The sequence below is a fragment of the Vipera berus genome (genome assembly GCF_964194415.1).
Source record: "Vipera berus genome assembly, chromosome: 2".
NCBI lineage: Eukaryota > Metazoa > Chordata > Lepidosauria > Squamata > Viperidae > Vipera > Vipera berus.
In genome coordinates this window covers 128,583,037-128,600,910 of record NC_138203.1, presented here as the reverse complement: position 1 = coordinate 128,600,910, position 17,874 = coordinate 128,583,037, and the positions used below count along the sequence as shown (strand labels likewise).

Sequence of the window (17,874 nt, the reverse complement as noted above, 5' to 3'; positions counted from 1 at the left end):
AATAGTCAGATAAGAGGCTGCATAGGCCACAACTGGATAGTGGGAAGGGTATTCAATTGTGAGCTATGCACTCTTTTATCTGATCATACCCTAGATGATCAGGGTACCCTTGTCTCCCAAAGTCTTTTCCACATATCATTATATCAACTGGAAATTGCTTTAGGTTAATATGATAGGCAAGACAACATTTGAACAATAATAACAACAGAAGAAAAAAAAAATTCAAAGTTCCAGTAATCTGCCTAGAGTTCAGTGGCCTCTAGAAGTTTCTCAACTACATAATTCCCTCCATGTGCCATCTGGGGATAATAATACTCATCTGCCTTACAGGGTAGGTTGCTAGCTTGTTGGGCTTCACCTGGGAAATCTTGCATAAATGGACATCACATAGGGATTCCGTAGTAGAGTTCTGAATGCAAGCCTAGAAGATGAGATGAATTTTAAACCACTTCAATTTCTGGGGAACTGCTTGAATCAAGTGCTACATTTTAACCATCTTTTAATTCATATCCATGTTTGGCACCAAGTTCATTAAACCTATATGTTAAATTGTGGGAGATGTTGGATCTGGCTCAGACTGCACCTCAGTCTTTGGAAATGTATGGTGGCATTACTATTCTCCCTCTTTAAAACAAGATTAATCCTTGCAACCGTATGATTGTAGAGTTGAACTCAGAAGAGACAGATAAAGCAGATAATTACTAAGTGACAGCAAGGAGTTAAGAGTTTTCTGTTACATTGCTCTGTTGGCGTATACTGTATAGCAGTCATATGGATGTTTGTACCTCAGAGTAAGTAGACATAACCCAAAAGAAAATAATTTCTTTTTAACATTAGTATTATCCAACAGATTCTAACAGGAACAGGCCAAGCACATAGGATACTCAGGCAGTTGTGTTCATATTTGAAGTGTTTTGAAGTGGCTGCATTAATATTTTTAGTGGAGGAATGAAGGTCTGTTTGAAGCAATGGAGAGTCAAGCGATTGAGATATTGCTGCAATTTCCAAAATATTAGGGATCTTGTCAGAAGTGGTTAATTTCTTAAGGGATCACAGGTTACTAATCAACCTTGTGGAGGGTTGTTTTTTTGGAGGACTGCAGGCAACTATTTAGTGACACTAGGACAGTCCCAGAAGGGCATGGCCAAAAATGCTTACACTGTGTTGAGAAAAAAAATCTTCATCAGGGTCCAGTCCAAGCTGGGAATAAACAAAATGGAGACTGCTTTAGAAAGAAGGTTGCAGTTTATTGAAGAGGAGAGCCAGACAGAAAGATGGCTCTGGGAAAAACTGACCACATGTAGGGAGTGGTGGGTTTTTATACCTTTGTGGGCTTTTGTTTGGAGTTGTTCCTGTGGCATGAACTTTGACCTGAGTCTAAGTGTGCCTTTCTGGTATTCTGATGGTGGTGGGTTAATCCTATTATGTCCCAAAGGTCATATCCTGCTTCTCTGGGGCTGTGGCTGATATGTGTTGGATTTTTTTGGTGTGAGGGATTGTTGATTCTAGGGATCTTTATTTTTCTAATCCCAGCTTCCTGGCTCCAATCTTTCTGACAATATTGAATAACTTTGATCACATTTGCATTTCTGCATACCTGGTTTCTGTTTGGGGCAGAGAGACTTGTGGGGAGGGTTTTTTTCTGCTTTTAAGATCCTTTGGAGAAATATAATATTCTGCCTTTTAATATTCCCAAAAGTATTTCTTTCTCTGGGGGGGGGGCTGACTTCCCACAACTGCTTTGGGGTGTCTTTTAAGAGCAGAAACAAGAGAAACAGCCTGAGATTGTACCACTGTGAGTTGATTATTTTACTGGCAGATTGGTATAGTGGCTAAGGCATCAGGCTAGAAACCAGGAGCCTATGAGTTCTAGTCTCAACTTAGTTAAAAAGCCACCTGGGTGACCTCGGGCCAGTCACATTCTTTCAGTCCAGGAAGCAGGCAACGTCTTAGCCTGGGAAGGAGACAAGGGCAAAAAAAACCTCCTGAAATCTTGTCAAGAAAACGGAAAGGACTAATTCACGCAATTGACAGAGGAGTCAAAGGACAGCTTTACATCTTGGGGTGCCAGAAAGTCATATGCAGAGTATGGGTTTCTATGCTCTGTTGTAACAAAAATCTGAAGAGTTTGGGTGGGAGTCATCTCAGCAATTCTCTCAGGATTGAAACAGATCCCCGGGTTTTTGGCTGGAGGCTAATGCTTTCTTCTTTGAGTAGAACAGCTCCTTCCAGTTGCTTTTTGGTTTTCTCAGGCCAGTCTCCCAAACAGATACCACCACCATCCCTTTACCTTTCTTCCCACTCTGGTCTTATTGCTTCAAAAGACCTAGTTGTTCCGACGAGCTAAAACCAATTCCAGTGCATATTAACATTTGCTTCCTTTCTTGTTCCTTCCCGAACTATAGTCTCCTCAGGTCAGTGGTTTGGGATTCACTTTGCTCCCATGTATATCTGACCTGACATTCCTAGCCATATAAGCCTGAACCCCTATATTCTAACTTCCTTACCCATCCACGGAAATCCAGAGAGACCCTAACTCTGAAAGGAGCAAAGCTTAAACTGTGAGAAGCCATAAAGTCCAAGGCAAGGAGAGAAAGGTGGAGAGAAATATTCTGATCTTTCCTCAGACGGAGCTGCTTCCTGCTCGGAAAAACCAAGCCTCTGGCTTCCTTCTGGAGGTTATGAAGGCCTGCTAGGGTAGAAATGAAGAGAAGCTTCAGTGCAAAAGCCAATTATAGCAGTCTGGTTCCAGCCAAGAAATGAGAAAAAGGGACCCAGGGTTTTACTTCGCTCTTTTGGTGGCCTAGTTCCAAGTCCTTGTGTGCTGCCACCACGTGGTTGTTTGGGAAAATTATAATATGCTATCTTGACCTGGTCAGCCAACTCCTCCTTTCCTATGACATATTTCCTCCTTCTCCTGATCATGTGCCTTACACCCCTCCCCTTTCTGGGATGGACTTCCTCCTTCTTCTCCCTGGGAACTCTCCTCCTCCATAACCGGCAGATACACGTGCTCCTCCATAACTGGCAGACACACGTGCAGACACTCTGAGTTGTTACTGTCTTTTGACTATTCTGGATCGGACTGTCATTTAATGATTTTTCCCTTGCTAAGACCTTTGTGCTGGCCTGTATAAGCGGATTCTATCATTGATAACTGTCTTTGCCAGATAGCAGAACTCATGAAAATACCTTTTATCATCCAGAAGTACCTTTATTTGCATGCAGAGTAGATTACAGCAGATGAGGTGAGTTAGATGATACTTGGACGGTATTCCCAAGGTCAAAAGACAGTATCGACTCACAGTGTCTGCACGTGTGTCTGCCGGTTATGGAGGAGCATGTGTATCTGCCGGTTATGGAGGAGGAGAGTTCCCAGGGAGAAGAAGGAGGAAGTCCATCCCAGAAAGGGGAGGGGTGTAAGGCACATGATCAGGAGAAGGAGGAAATATGTCATAGGAAAGGAGGAGTTGGCTGACCAGGTCAAGATAGCATATTATAATTTTTCCTGCTTGGAAAGACCAAGCCTCTGGCTTCCTTCTGGAGGTTTATGAAGGCCTGCTAGGGTAGAAATGAAGAGAAGCTGGTTCCAGCCAAGAAATGAGAAAAAGGGACCCAGGGTTTTACTTTGCTCTGTTGGTGGCCTAGTTCCAAGTCCTTGTACTTCAGCTCATTTTTGACTGGTCCAGTGGGACTTTACTACAAATAAAATTTTGAACCCCTTTTCTACTTTTTGTTTTTAGCCTGGTGCCTCCCTAAATATCACCTAATCCCCTTGAAGTGCCTTTCTGTACTTGCATTGCTTTATTTTTCTATTTTTAATTCTCTTCTTTTCTCTGCCAAATGCTCTCTCATAGAAGAAAGAAACTTCTACAGAGTCATCAGGATCTCCCTCTCTTTTTTGGATCTATATATTATTTTTACCATTATTGTTAACTCTTTTTTTCCTTCTTTAGTTCTGCTCAAAGTTAAGGTATTGCAAGCAAATCCAACTCCCCTTCCCCGCAGTTAAAGGGAGCTGGATTTGAACTGATAGGTCTACCCAGGCCAAAAATCTGAGACCAAGCCCTATTGAAGCCCACCATGCGATGTTTAATTTAAAATTTGTTGTAGTCTGTATTGCTAATATTTTGTGCCTTGTTTCATTTACATTTTACTCTTAATTCTACAGTTTCGGTTGAATTGTTACCCGTACCTACTAAAGCCATCATAATGTTTTATATTTTAAGAACTCTGTAATATTTAAATATTGAATATTGAATAACTTTGGTTCTGGAGGTTTTATATTGGGTCAATAAAATTGGGAGAGTTTGCTCCATGTGGGTAAATGGAATTAATTAACCAATATGCTTTATGAGATGATGTACAATTTGAGCCTAATTCCTGAGCAAGATTTCCATTTATCCTTTCCCAAAATTGCACATTTTTTTTTCCTGGTGCAGATGCAGGGTATCTGAGAAACCATCTCATTCCCATAGTAACTAGCTCTTCCCACTTGCTCTAGCTGCTAGATAGGATATTAAAGGGGGTGAGAGAAGATAGGATATAAAAGGGGGTGAGAGAAGAGATGATATTAAAGTGGAGGTGAGGACTACCTGTACTTTATCACTTTTTCTAGGGTTTTAGGCGACTGGTGGTACTTGAATATTGCCATATTCTAGAGGTGGTACAATTGGTGAAAAGGTTGAAAAGCCCTGCTCTAGCAGAAGAGGCCTACTATGGACCCTGTCTACTAAGACATTCCAGTGGGCAAGGTCAAGGAGAAGAGCCCCCCTTTTTTGCTGTGGAACACTCTACCACTGGAGGTGAGAATTGCTCCTGTGCTTTTGACTTTCCAGAAGGGTATTAAACTGTGGTTTTGTGGGTTGGCTTGCAGCTGTGAGAAAGGTGCTCACTGATGATTGTTTGGCTAAGAAGACCTCATCTTCATGCCATTCATCCCTTGGTTCTAAATTTTTTGCATAGTTTAAATTTTTTAATTGATTTTCTGTTTATATTTTTTTTATGATCTGTAAGCCACCCAAAATCAATACATTAGGGAGATGGGTGGCATATAAATTTAATAGATAATAATACATTTGAGTAGATAGGCACCTCCACATAACACCCCAGACTTACCAATTGTTGATAAGAAAAATTAAAAAAGTCTGGATAATAGACGTGGTAGTACCTGGAGACAACAGAATAGAAGAGGAAAGAACAGAGAAGATAACAAAATACAAATATCTGCAAATGGGAATAGAATGACAGTGCAAAAGAAAACAAAAGTATTTCCAATAGTAATAGGCACCTTTGGTACAATCCCAAAACAACCGAAACACCACTTGAACACCATCATCATTGACAAAATCACCATCAGTCAATTGCAAAGGTAGCTTTACTCGGAACAGCTTACATCCTGTGATTGTACCTTTAACACATCCTCACCTGTCTATTATAGGTCCTCAGGAAGTACTCAATATATGGACAAAAATACCAAATCCAGTCTGAACATCTGGCTGACTGTGCGATGAACCAAAATAATAAGGCTATTTCATCATCCTCTTGACGAGGATGGTTACATAATTGTTTTGAGAAAAATGCATTCTCAAACTATGCTTTCGCTCCCTCTGACTATGGACTGAGAAAAAGATTACCGGATCACCAACTGAACTGGAGAGGATTTGGAAATGCTGACTATAAATGCAACTGAAATGCAGCAAGGTTTCATATAAAATATTCCAAAGTTGGATTGCCGTAAACTATAAAAGAGAAATATTCAAGTTGCACAGACGATAGACCCTTTCGGAGGACATTACCCTTGAAAAGTTTTAGGCAGGTAGCTTTAAGGATTTCAAATTGTGCTGAACCAATGCAGAAAATGTTCTGCTCATGTTCAAAATTGTTTCCAAAAGCTCAACAGCTTAAAATCCAATGGATCACACAAACTATAGATTAGGTTCACCAAGGTGATGTATTTCATGAGATAGGTTGGTAGTGGTAGCGCCTCACAGGCACTACTTTTTAATTGCAGCACCTATTTATGGGAGAGTATCCCTAAGGTAACAGCGTTCCGTGCGCCTTTGGCGTCTAGTCATGCCGACCACATGACCACGGAGACATCCTCGGACAAGCACTGGCTCTTCGGCTTTGAAACGGAGATGAGCACCGGCCCCTAGAGTCAGAAACGACTAGCACGCATGTGCGGGGGAACCTTTACCTTACCTTTACCTTAATCCCTAAGTCTGCCCCAAAGACTGGCCTTTCCCTGCTTTTTTCTCACAGCTTAGGAATCGGTTGGCCTCTAATAATTCTTGAAACCTTAGGTGTTTTAGAAGGCCTGTGGTGAGGACACATCCCATTTTATTTTTACGCTGTTTATAGAAGTTTATATATTTATGTTCCTACCATGAACTTTATTTAAATGCTTGCATTGCTTGCAGCTATTATAAATGGTCAAGAGTAATGAAATTGTGGAAGATACAAACAAACAAAATCCAAGGCTGGCTATTTATGTCGGTTTCATCTTTCTATTTTATTATCCCCACCTCCTCCCCAATTTTATTTATCAAATCCTGAAAGGTCAGCCAATCTCCAAATTAACTCTAAATTTCTTTGGGCTGATTCCAAAAGTAGCGGATTGAATGAGAGGCCTCAAACTGATGTGATGATTTCATTCAAAGGATTGACCTGGATGCATTTTCTTTGACCTGAAACACCCATTGGTGGCATCAAGAACCATCTTCTTGAAGAATTTTCATGATCACATAGGAGTGCAGGTCTTCTACAGTGTTTCTGCAAAGCACTTTTCTCCTCACTAGATGGCAATGTACACCAATAATGATTCTAGCTTCCTTGCCAGAGATTTAACTGACCCTCTTGGCTGCAATCAGATTCTGTCAGAGCTGGAAAAATCCATCAGTTGGGAGGAGAACTGTTTGTTAAATGCCATTAATTATTTAAAATCTGCAAAAGTCTTCCCTTTTGCCCCAAATCCAATTTCTGAAGAACTTATGACTTGGCTTGGGTGTTCTATTCACTAAACCCTCTCATTCTCTGACTCCCATGTCCTCTTTGGCTTTCTTGGAAAATTGCCTCATTCAAATAAAAAAAAATCTCTGTTTTGATCTGTCCAGGGGAAAATAAATAATATACTTAGTAAATATCTGACCCAAGTTATGCTTACTTTCCTTTACCCCGCTATCTTGCATGTCTGCTGTGCTCAAAAGGGAATTCCGCTCAGTTGAGTGATGTTGACTCCAAAACATATGGTTGCAGAAGTGCAGCCTCAGCAGGCCACTGCAGAGCAGCGTCAACTTCTCCAGGACAATTGTAGCCAAGAATGTGGACAGTTCTTTTGACCAAGTGCCTTAAGGAACAGTCTGAACATAGATCATACCAATTCTGACAACCACAGGATAGATTAGGCTCCAATGGGGCTGGACAGCTTGTGGATCAATGTGATGTGAGAAGCTAGCCACCACTCTAATGTGCTGTATGAATATAGCTCATTTGCTTAACAGTACTCTGTGAGACAGAAGGCCACGGAATCAACTGTAGCAACCTGTATTTTTTTAATTTCATTCACATTTTATTCCATTCCTTTTCCCCCTGACATATGTTTAATCAAAGATCAGAGTAAACAAATAAATTACTGGTGCCCTAGAAGAGAGACGTAATCTATTCTATACTTTTTCTAACTTTTCAAGTATCACATATGTACCCACCTATGATTCCCACATCTTCTTTTTAAAAAAAACACACAAGCATTTCTCTCACTCCTTTTCCTCTTTCCCGCATTTTTTTAGATCAGTGAGAAAGCCTTTTGCCACTACTATTGTAATGGGCTCGATTCTGATTAACAAGGCTGTGGCTTTTCCTTACACCAGTCCCATCCATTTTGTACACAGGATACAATCTAGTGAGAAATCATTCCCCTCAGTTTTAGAATCTTTCATTTTGGTGAGAGCCACTTTAGCAGCTACCAGAGGACCAGATTACCCATCTCTGACATAAGGATTTGTTTAACTACCATCAATTCTGTTGGTTCCCATCTGTCATTCTTAGAGTGTCCACCACTTACTGTTTCAAGTGGCAACTTTGCCATATAATATGGTTTCCATGGCCCATTCTCCCCTTCTTTATTTAGGATGCTGGGGTGGGGTGGTTTTTTTTTTTGTTGTTGTTGTTTGGCAACTGTGACCATATTCACATCTCACAGAGATGGAAGACTCTATAAAGAACCATGTTCTCAGAGAAGTACCTAAATTTAGGCAGAATGGAGAAAGGGTGAGGCGTTACTCTCTAGGGTTCGTTCTCCCCTTCTCCGCTCCTTCCCCCCACAAGTCCTTGGGGCTTTAGCTTGAGTCACCCTGTTGTCTCTCAGGGTATGAGTCACTGCCTCAACTCTGAAATTGTTGACCCAGATTTTAGGTTCCCAGCAAATATTTACAGCTGTAGCTGGAGTAACATCCCACAGCCCCCGGGCTGGAACCAGCCCAGCCTTTCTGCTGGCCTGGACTTTAAGGCTGCTTTTCTGTGCAAAAACTGAGTGGGGCCTCTGTCTGGGAAGGAACACTGCTCTGTCAAGCAGACTCCATTTGAAAACAGGCTGCCATGATCTTTGGATCAGATCAGGTATCACAAAAATGGAGCGTCTTGCCTCAAATTGCCCAACCTGGAATGGCAAGGGTGAAGTCTTTAGGGAGTCTAGCTTTCTCTGTTGTATTCAGCAAGTGTAACCAGCAAAGCAGTGACTAGAATAGATTGCGACCATCCATCTGGAGACCTTCTCTCTGATCAGAAGAAAGTTCATTCACTGGTGGCCCTGCTTTGCAAGAGGAATGTTGGACGGATGTTTGGCCTTCAGGGCTTCCCCTTTCTTTTCCTGTGGTCCTGATCTTGGCCTTCAACTACCTGACCTATAAATATTAAGCTGGAAAAGCTTGAAATGCTTTAGGAGGAAGAAAAATGTAAACGCTTGTATTATAGGGTATTGTAAGATACAGGAATAGTGCCACTGTATCTATCATCTCTTTCTGCTTATTAGAAGATCACCAGTAGTGATTTGTAACATTTTCTAGAGCCAACGTAACTATAATAAGAACAGGCTACGCATCTCTTCAAACCATGATTGGATGGTAGTAGAAAATACTTATAAGCCAATAATGGCAAAATTAGTATTGTGCTTCTGTCCAATTGTGTGATCTTAAAGCCTCTTTCTGCCTTCAGTGGTTTATGGTCACAAATTTCATCCCGTGTGGTTCTTAATTCTAAAGCACATAAGAGTTTGTTGTTTCTTGGGATAGGCTAACAAGAAGCTTGTGCTGAGGAAATCCCCAAAACTGGATGAACACTCAAAGTTAAAGAACTTTTAACCTTAGGAACAAACCTGGAGTATGCCTTTCAAATAGGGATACCAGAAGTACAGGTTGATGGAAGCATCTCAAAAGCACTAAGGGGTAAAAAGATTTGGCCAACTGAGACACTGATGGAGATAATGGAGCATGATTTTAGCAATCTCTGGATTAGTCTCTGAAGATCAGCATGGCTGAATGGTGCCAGGTGCTTCAGCCCCTTTGCTTGCCTTCTGACAGATGTTCCATCCAGAGGAAACTCAGAAGCACAGAGGCAGAGTAAAGAGCAGCTTTGCATAGTTTTCATTCCCCTGCTTTCTTAAATCTTGTGTCCCAACATGCCTGGATCCCCTGGGGGCCTTTCTTGGTCTACAAGGCTGAATACTAATTAAAGTTCCATTTCTTCTGCTGAATCCAAGTGCTCAGGGAGCCCTTCAGAAAAGCACACTTATTCCCTACCCCTCTTCAAAACTTTGGCATGCACATCCTTGAATACTGCAGGCACACTTTGAATATCAGTTCTGCTGCTCTGATGGCCTTGGAGCTGTAGTTGTCACCCTCTGCAGTCTGTGAAATCTCCATTAAGACATAGCCTGAAGCTGAAATCTGTGCTGGTGCATAAAGTTTGATGTCCTATTCTCTGCCCTGGAACTTAATCAATACTGTCCAGCTGGGTGTCTGGGAAGCATTTATACCACGTTAGCCTTACTGAGCAAAGGAAGTGTTTTAGGTCAAGTTGGGCCATTGGAGCATCTAGGTCAGGATCCTCTGCACAAAGTTGTAGTGGCTTTCCAAATGGAAGAAACAGATGTCCCGGACTGAGACTTCCCCACATAAAACACAATCTCCCCACTATAGGAAGATTATATGGGCTGGGAGAATGCTGCTCTGGGCATCCATGCATCTTCAGAGGAAAAAAAATGAGTCTCTGAATTCATTGTGGAGGATCTGGATTGGTCAACACTCAGAAAAATGTTATTTAATGGTAAATAGAAAAAATATGCGGCCTGCCAGATCTTGCTGAAATATCAGAGCCAGTCCCTTCAATTAGGAGGAATGGTATGCGTGTGTGTCAGGGATTGTTTGAGCATGGTTGTATATGGGATGGAAGGGATTGAGAGAGGGGCAAAGGAATAAAGAAGGAACAGAACTTTAGAACTTGAAGAGTCATGTACAGATGAAACGTGGGGTAGCTTTTTCAGTGATTGAGGGGTTTATCCCAGAATCTCGTTCCTGAAGCCATGCCATTCAGGCATGAGATATTTTAGTAAAAGGGTAAATGAGTTTTAAAGTATGACAAAATGCAATGAGAAAGGGAAGAGGATGATGATGAAGAAGAAAAACCCCTTCACACGCACACACTCATCAATTTAGATTCTGGGGGTACCAAATGGCAGAACACCGAAGGCCTTGGAGCAGCCTTAAGGCCTCCTTTCACCAAAGAGATGCTCTTAGTACTGGAAAGGGAGAAGCAAGGCTTCCAATGGGCCACAACGATTTTCCCAAGGCCATACAGTACAGGTAGTCCTCGACTTGCAACAGTTCACTTAGTGACCATTCAAAATTACGGCGGCACTGGAAAAAAAGTGAAGCATCGCCATGATCATGTGATCAAAATTCAGATGCTGTTCTGTACCAGCCTGCTACCGGCCTTGCAGAAAAGGCAACCCCTTTACAGACGGCAAGAGGCTGGAATACGTCTGCCAAATTTATTACAAAAACAAACAAGACATGAACCAAGATACCAGAGCTTTGAAACACTATCTGAGCGGTTGCTTTCAGAAAACCAGCCCTCCCCACACAAGTCCTTTATAAAGAGTTCAGGGCGTGGCTTCTCTCTCCCTCCTTCCGAGAAGCCCCATTGCCTTCCTCTGCTTACTCCTACTTGACTGCCTCCTGCGTCGGGCGTCCTTGAACAGGGCCAGCTGTGGGTCATCTTCATCCACACTGTCAGGCTCACACAGCTGGGTCTCCATGGTGACCAAGTGGGAGGGGCCTGCCTGAGGGCTATCATCAGCAAGTTCTTCAACACCCCCCTCCTCCCCCTCATCTGAGTCATCCGACCCAACTGCCGAACCCACAGGCTGACCCTGAATCACAACAGATGCTTGGCAACTAGTTCGTATCAGTGGTGGGATTCAAATATGTGAACAACCGGTTCACTGCGTGGATGCCGCTTCCAGAAGTCCATCCTGGGCCTGGGCAACAAAAAACTAGCTACCGCTTCTGCCGAACTGGCGCGAGTTGGCTGAATCCCACCACTAGTTCATATGTATGACTGTAGCTGTTTTCCCAAAGTCATGTGATAGATCTCCCTTTGGTGACCTTCTGACAAGCGAGGTCAACGGGGGAAGCCAGATTCACCACGATACCAATTGACTGCAGCTGCTGCTATTCACTGAACAACCCGTGACAGGAAAGGGTATAAAATGGGGCCTCACCTAACAAATTGCCTCTGTTAGGCATATGGTGTTAGCCTACAATGTTGGGTTGAAAATATATTAACCATGATGTTTTATGTCTTTTAAGATGTTAATTGGCCACTGGGTGTGTAAGTGTTCCCATGGCCATAAGAGGGAGCTAGGAACGTAGCTTCTTTCTCTCTCTGAATTCACTGCTCTCTACTATTACTGTTTTTGCTCTGTTACTGTGATAAACCTGAACTGTGTATTGACCTCTGGACTGGTAAGAAGACTTTGTATTTTAGATTGCTACTTGGACTGTTTATTTTTGACCGTGCCTTTTTGTTTTTACACCACCTCAAAAGTAAACTACTTTTTGCTTTTACAACTCAGTGTACTCTTGTGTGTGTGTTTTTTTTAATTCCATTTATATCCCGCCCTTCTCCGAAGACTCAGGGCGGCTTACAAGCTTAGCAGTAGCCTTCATTCTATGTATATGCCTGCTTGTTAGGGCTTTCACACACACCCCAAGCGGCATTATTACAAAGTCAGCTTAATTGCCCCCAACAATCTGGGTCCTCATTTTACCTACCTGGGAAAGATGGAAGGCTGAGTCAACCTTGAGCCTGGTGGGACTCGAACCTGCACTAATTGCAGGCAGTTTACTGTGTGACTCTTGCTGCTCTCAGTACCCTTCCTTGCCTGTGCAACTCTTTGGTAGCACAAGGAGACCTTTGCACAACAAATTTCCTTAACAGCCTCACTTGGCAACAGAAACGTTGGTTCTCAAGCGTGGTCGTAAGTCGAGGACGACCCGTATCTGTTGAGCGGAGTCATCCGTTCGGTCCCCAGAGTCGCCTCATAGAAGTATGCCGGACGGGAGGCGTGGGGGGTGGGGAAGGGAGGGATGCTGCAGGGTTGCTACAGTGGGGGGGGGGGGTTCTGGTCTGGTCTGGTCAAGGCCGGAACCCGGGCTTCCGGAACAGGTCCGCATCTCCTTCGCCACAAGCTCGCCCAGGTCTAAGCAACGGGGCTGTGCAGGGCCCGTTCCAGTCTCCGGGAAGCCGCTTCGCCTCCTGCCCGGGGCTGCCTGAGCGACTTGCCTGAGCCTGCGAGGGGGGGGGGGAGAGGGGGGGAGGAGCAGGGCGGGGCCAGGCGGCTCTCTCGGCTTGCGCTGGCTGCCGCCCCCCCTGCTAGAGAGAGAGGGAGAGGGAAAGAGAGAGAGAGAGAGAGAGAAAGAGAGAGAGAGCGAGAGCGCGAGAGAGGCAGAGCCCAGGCGCCGATTGAGGATGGCGGCCAGCCCCGCGGGACTGCGGGGCCACCTGGTCTGCTTCCTGGCCCTCCTGTTTCGAGAACTTCCCCGGGCGAGGGCAGGTAACGCCGGCTGGGTGTCCGAAGGGAGAGAGGTCGGGGGGGGGGCAGCAGCTCGGGGAGGGTGTGCTGTGGGACGGGGGGGGGGGAGCGACCGTCGAGCGCCCTCCAGACAGCGCCTAGCACAGAGGGCGGAGGCTTAGCGGACTCAACAAACAAAAACAGCCGACGGTTCACTTGGGCAGCCCAGATGTTTTGTTTGTGGGACGGGCGGGGGGGTGGTGGTGGAGAGGGAGAGAGGCGAGGGGGTGGTGAAAAACGCTGCTTTAGAAGCGATTCTGCAACCTCGCGAGTGACCTTCCCTCGCTAATTTCCCCTTCTCCCCGCCCCGGCCAGCACCTGCTCCGCAGGTAAAGTGCAAAGAGCACTTCCGAACTTAGTTCCCACGGCAAGTGGAGAGCGGCGAAATCAAAGCGAACCCCCCCCCCAGGTTCGCGCTGCTAACTCAGGCCGGCTTGTTAGGTCGAGTGCTCTCTGCAAAGAGGGGACGGGGTAGGAAGGAAGGAAGGAAGGAAGGAAGGAAGGAAGGAAGGAAGGAAGGAAGGAAGGAAGGAAGGAGGGAGGGAGGGAGGGAGGGAGGGAGGGAGGGAAGGAAGGAAGGAAGGAAGGAAGGAAGGAAGGAAGGAAGGAAGGAAGGAAGGAAGGAAGGAAGGAAAAGCTTTTTTTCTTCACGGACTCGACTGAAGCGACGGAGAGCTTTTGGCGTTCCTCTCACAAAAGTGATTGTGAGCCGAGAAGTAGCTGCTGCTGCTGCTCTCAAGGGGATGTTTAACACGTCCGCGGCTTGTTTAGGACAAGGAAGGAGGCACCACCTGCTTTTAGGAGCCGCCGCGCTCAGTTATGCGCACCTTTGGCAGGTTTCTGTTGAATCACCATCCCCTTCAAAGAAAGCTCTGTCCCTGGGCGATAAAAATAACACTAAAATCTTTTTTTTCAAGTCAGAGATATTGTCTATTAAGAGTCTAATGCTTTCTTCAAACAGTGAAAATGAGTGTGATAAACGGGTATGATTCTTAACGCAAATGTCTCTCGGAACAGCTGGGAGTAATCACTGACTTTCAATTATAACTTCCTCCCACAGTTTCTAAGGTGATGTTTCCTGGGAAGTGGGAGTAAGGATCACACGAACAAAATATGCAGTGCTGTACCTCTTGTGGCAGTGATATTTTTTTATCCATTTACAAAGTTATGTGGCACATTGATTAATTGGTAGGGTTAAATTATAATGTAAACAATTGGTAGTCCTAATATTGTAGTATCTCAATTTGCCAATGTCTACTCCATAAGATCACATATTGAAAACATGTTATCATATGTTACTCAGTCTGTGATAGCTTTAAGTTAGTTTTTTGCCCCTTAACAGCGAATAGAAGAAATGGCAGTAGTATATCACAAATAAAAAGTTGTCATCTTGCAAATGCCCGTGTGTTTGTGATGGGGGTGGCTTGTAATACTTTGCCTGTACTGTAAGCTACAAATGAGACCTGCCTCTGTGGGGTTTGACACCAACTTATCCATCTTCTAAAATATTATGTTCGTTATCTTCTCTCAGTCAATTGTCTTAGATTGTTTTGATACCATTGATCTCACTGGGCTAATTTAAGAACTTTCTCTAATCCTGGTGCTTTTGCTTTTCAGCAAATCTAGAGTTTCCCCATGATACACTTCCCTTTTTACTGGCATTATAAAAGAATCTACAGTCGGCGAATAAGTTTAAACTTAAAATATTACGTTGCAGACCCCGGTTTAAAAAAAACCACCCCAGATTAAAACTTTTCTAAAACTATTTCTCAGAAGAAGGCAACTTCACATAAAACCATTTCAGAAAAAAACGTATGAATTAACAATTACATATTTACCCAGAAGCAAAAACATCTTGGATAAAGTGTTAGATATGTCAGGCACATGTGTCCCAGAAATTTAAAGACTCCTTTTATAGGGAGCTTTTATAGAATGACGTTGTTTCACCATACTTCTAATCGACTTTCAGGAAGAGTGCTATGAGCTATAAATTTGAAGGCTGCTTTACATTATATTGTTTCCAAGCTTTCTTACAGTCCTATTTGTGGCACTTTAAAGACATACTTAAAAACTGCTGTTTGTGCAAAAATATGCTTTGGAGAACTTTAAACAAGTATCTTGCAGAGTTTTACTGGAGAGAACGGTGTTCCAAACTTCCAGTTCTCCAAACAAAAACTTGCAATTGATTACTATATCTTAAAGAGTGTTCTAGTCTTCGAAATCCAAGAATCTTGGGAAAAGGGCATGGTTGGATGAAATGCCAATTGACCATGCCCTTTTCCCAAGATTCTTCATTTAGTTTTCTATACCTCCAGCAAAAGTAAAATTTCTTTCCGATGAAGCTCAAATACCAATGATTGCATGGACATGTTTTTGTAGCTTACTATGCAAAAGTGTAGAAGAAGTTTGCCTTAGTTGTCTTCTGTTTTTCTATCTTTACCTCCTAGTCTTGAAATTCCCAGGGACACCCTCCCATCCAATTACTAACCAGGGCTGACCCTGTTTAGCTTCTGAGATCAGCAAGCCTAGTTAAATGCTATCTTCTCCAGAACCAGTACTGTACTCCATGATTAAAGAACCTGCTAAGTTCTTAAATAGTTGGTTGAAAGTTCCCCCAAACCTCCTGTTTCATTGCTTTTGTGGATGTACTTTTGACTGTATAAGGATTTACACATAAACAACTGAATTGGTTGAATTTCCATATGAAACTGCATTCTAGCAGAGTAAGTGTTTTTGTCTATCCCACAAATTGGTATTGTTTGTTGTACTTTGAAGAATAAAATTTATTGCTGGAAACCTTTGGTGGACTACAGCCCACTTCATCTGAAATTTATTATACTATCACTTCTAGCACTTAGTTCTCTTCCTCCTCCTGTCTCCATTTTTGGACCACCTTATCCTCTATGAAGGATTGCTATTACAAGTGAAGCAGGTACCATAGTTGCTAGCAGCAGAATCTCCTTGACCAGGAAGAAGGGCAGGGGGCTGTGCCCCCTGATGTGGCACTTCAAGCGTCAAGTCCTCAGTGAGTCCAAAACAGCATTGCCATCTCCCTGGGGTTTTGTTCCGGTGTTTCTTCCCTGCCAGTCAGTCATTCATCCCATCCATTCAGGCATATTTTTTGAATGAGGAATGATTATGGATGGGCACTGAGCTGCCAGTCTTTAGTCCTTAATAAACTGCTGCATTAAATCCCCCCTAAGGAAAATCTGAGAAAGGGATCTTTGCAATGAATCAGAAGCAAATAGTGGCTGAGCTCCTGTCCAGAAATGTTGCTGTTCATTGAATAAAGAACTCCAAGGAGATAAAAGGGATGACTGATGACAGCAGCAAGCTGGGATCCAGTTTGATGGGACAATTATGCTGATGCAGCTCTACTAAAGCTGGATATATCGTCTTATAGAATGACACACACCCCCTCCACCTCACCCCAGGCTTTGGCTATTCCCTGGAAGCATCAGCTTAAATATGTATTGTTTACAAAAGCATCTGAAGAAAAGTCATAAGGGAATTGTTATCCTGCCTAGTTTTAATCCGCTGTTTAATTCTGTTGTAGCTCTAGCCTTCTGTAAGTTTATTTTAATTCATTGTTGTTTTTTCTTCTCCTTAAATGTGGTATCTGCTTTTTTCTTTCTTTCTGAGTTGCTTTTGTCTCTATTCCCATTTCAGCTGCTTTTTTTGGAAAGGCAGTGAGGAACTATGGCTTCAGCAAAATACAGTAAATTAGTAACAGGGAACAAAGTTATAAAAATCTCAAAGCCCTCCCTTAGATCTTACTTCCAGGTGGCTGATGAGAAGGCTTGCACAGAAGGGAAGTATAAAAGCATATTTTTTTTGTAGCTGCCCATGAAACTCTGATAAATAATCCTACTGAGTAAGATACTTGAACAAAAATATTTAAAAATGTATAGATGTATAGGTGTGTGTATTCAAATTCAATATAATTTTCAGTGTAGCTATATCAACTGGATCTTTTTTCCAAATAAGTATCAAATAAGATTGAAAAAAAATGCTGCGTTGTTACAATGGGCCTCAAGAATGAATGCCTCCTATTATGGGTGTTTCTTCCCATCATGCAGCTTAAGAATACTCTGTTATGTTATTTCTTATTTTTTAAACATTTTGCCAGGGTGGCTTATGTTAGCAACTCAGAAGCATTGACAGTATAGAGAGGGGTAGATAATCTGGTGGCTTCTGGGTATTTATAACTTCTGTGTTCCCTGACCAAGTCTGGACTCTTTTGGACATTCAGTCTCTTCCTTAAAAATCTTGAGATCAGGAAACTACAAAAGTGCAAATCAAATAAATGTGCACATTTTAACCTCTTCTTCTCCTTGCTGATCTTACAAAGTTTAATTCTTTTTTTTGTCTGCTGTCTGTGCACACACCCATTCACAATGGGACATTCCTGGCAGGAATGTTTTTCAGGGGAAGCTAGCAAAACAACATCAATAACAACAAAAATAGTTTGATTGAAACCAAATGAAATAGGGAGAGATGCCAACTCAGGCTCTCTGGTCTCTGTCATTCTCTAATTTATTGCTTCCCCTTTCTCTCAGGATTCAAAAGGATTGTACCTTGCCAGTTGTTCCTTTCTTTAATTCAAAATTGTCTAATCTTGGATCAGGTGCAAAACAATGGCTCAAGAAGAGAACATAGGATTAAGGGACAGACTGCCTCTGAGCATGTATTCAAGCCCAGAAATTATTTTTCAGCTCTGGAGCTGAAAATCAAATGCTATTGTA

The 17,874-nt window shown here is 42.9% G+C and overlaps 1 protein-coding gene across 7 annotated transcripts in view; it reads left to right on the top strand.

Annotated features, from left to right (window-relative positions):
• The first annotated feature begins 12,953 nt into the window (after window positions 1-12,953).
• The window catches only part of COL5A3 (collagen type V alpha 3 chain), a 137,223-nt gene continuing 132,302 nt past the window's right edge, over window positions 12,954-17,874 (top strand). For all 7 annotated transcript variants that reach the window (XR_014025282.1, XM_081318843.1, XM_081318842.1 and 4 more), the window contains exon 1: window positions 12,954-13,111. Coding sequence is in view for 6 of the 7 variants with exons in the window: in XM_081318843.1 (XP_081174969.1) it covers window positions 13,027-13,111 (85 nt within the window). In the remaining variant the exon portion in view is untranslated. The remainder of the gene's footprint in view (window positions 13,112-17,874) is intronic.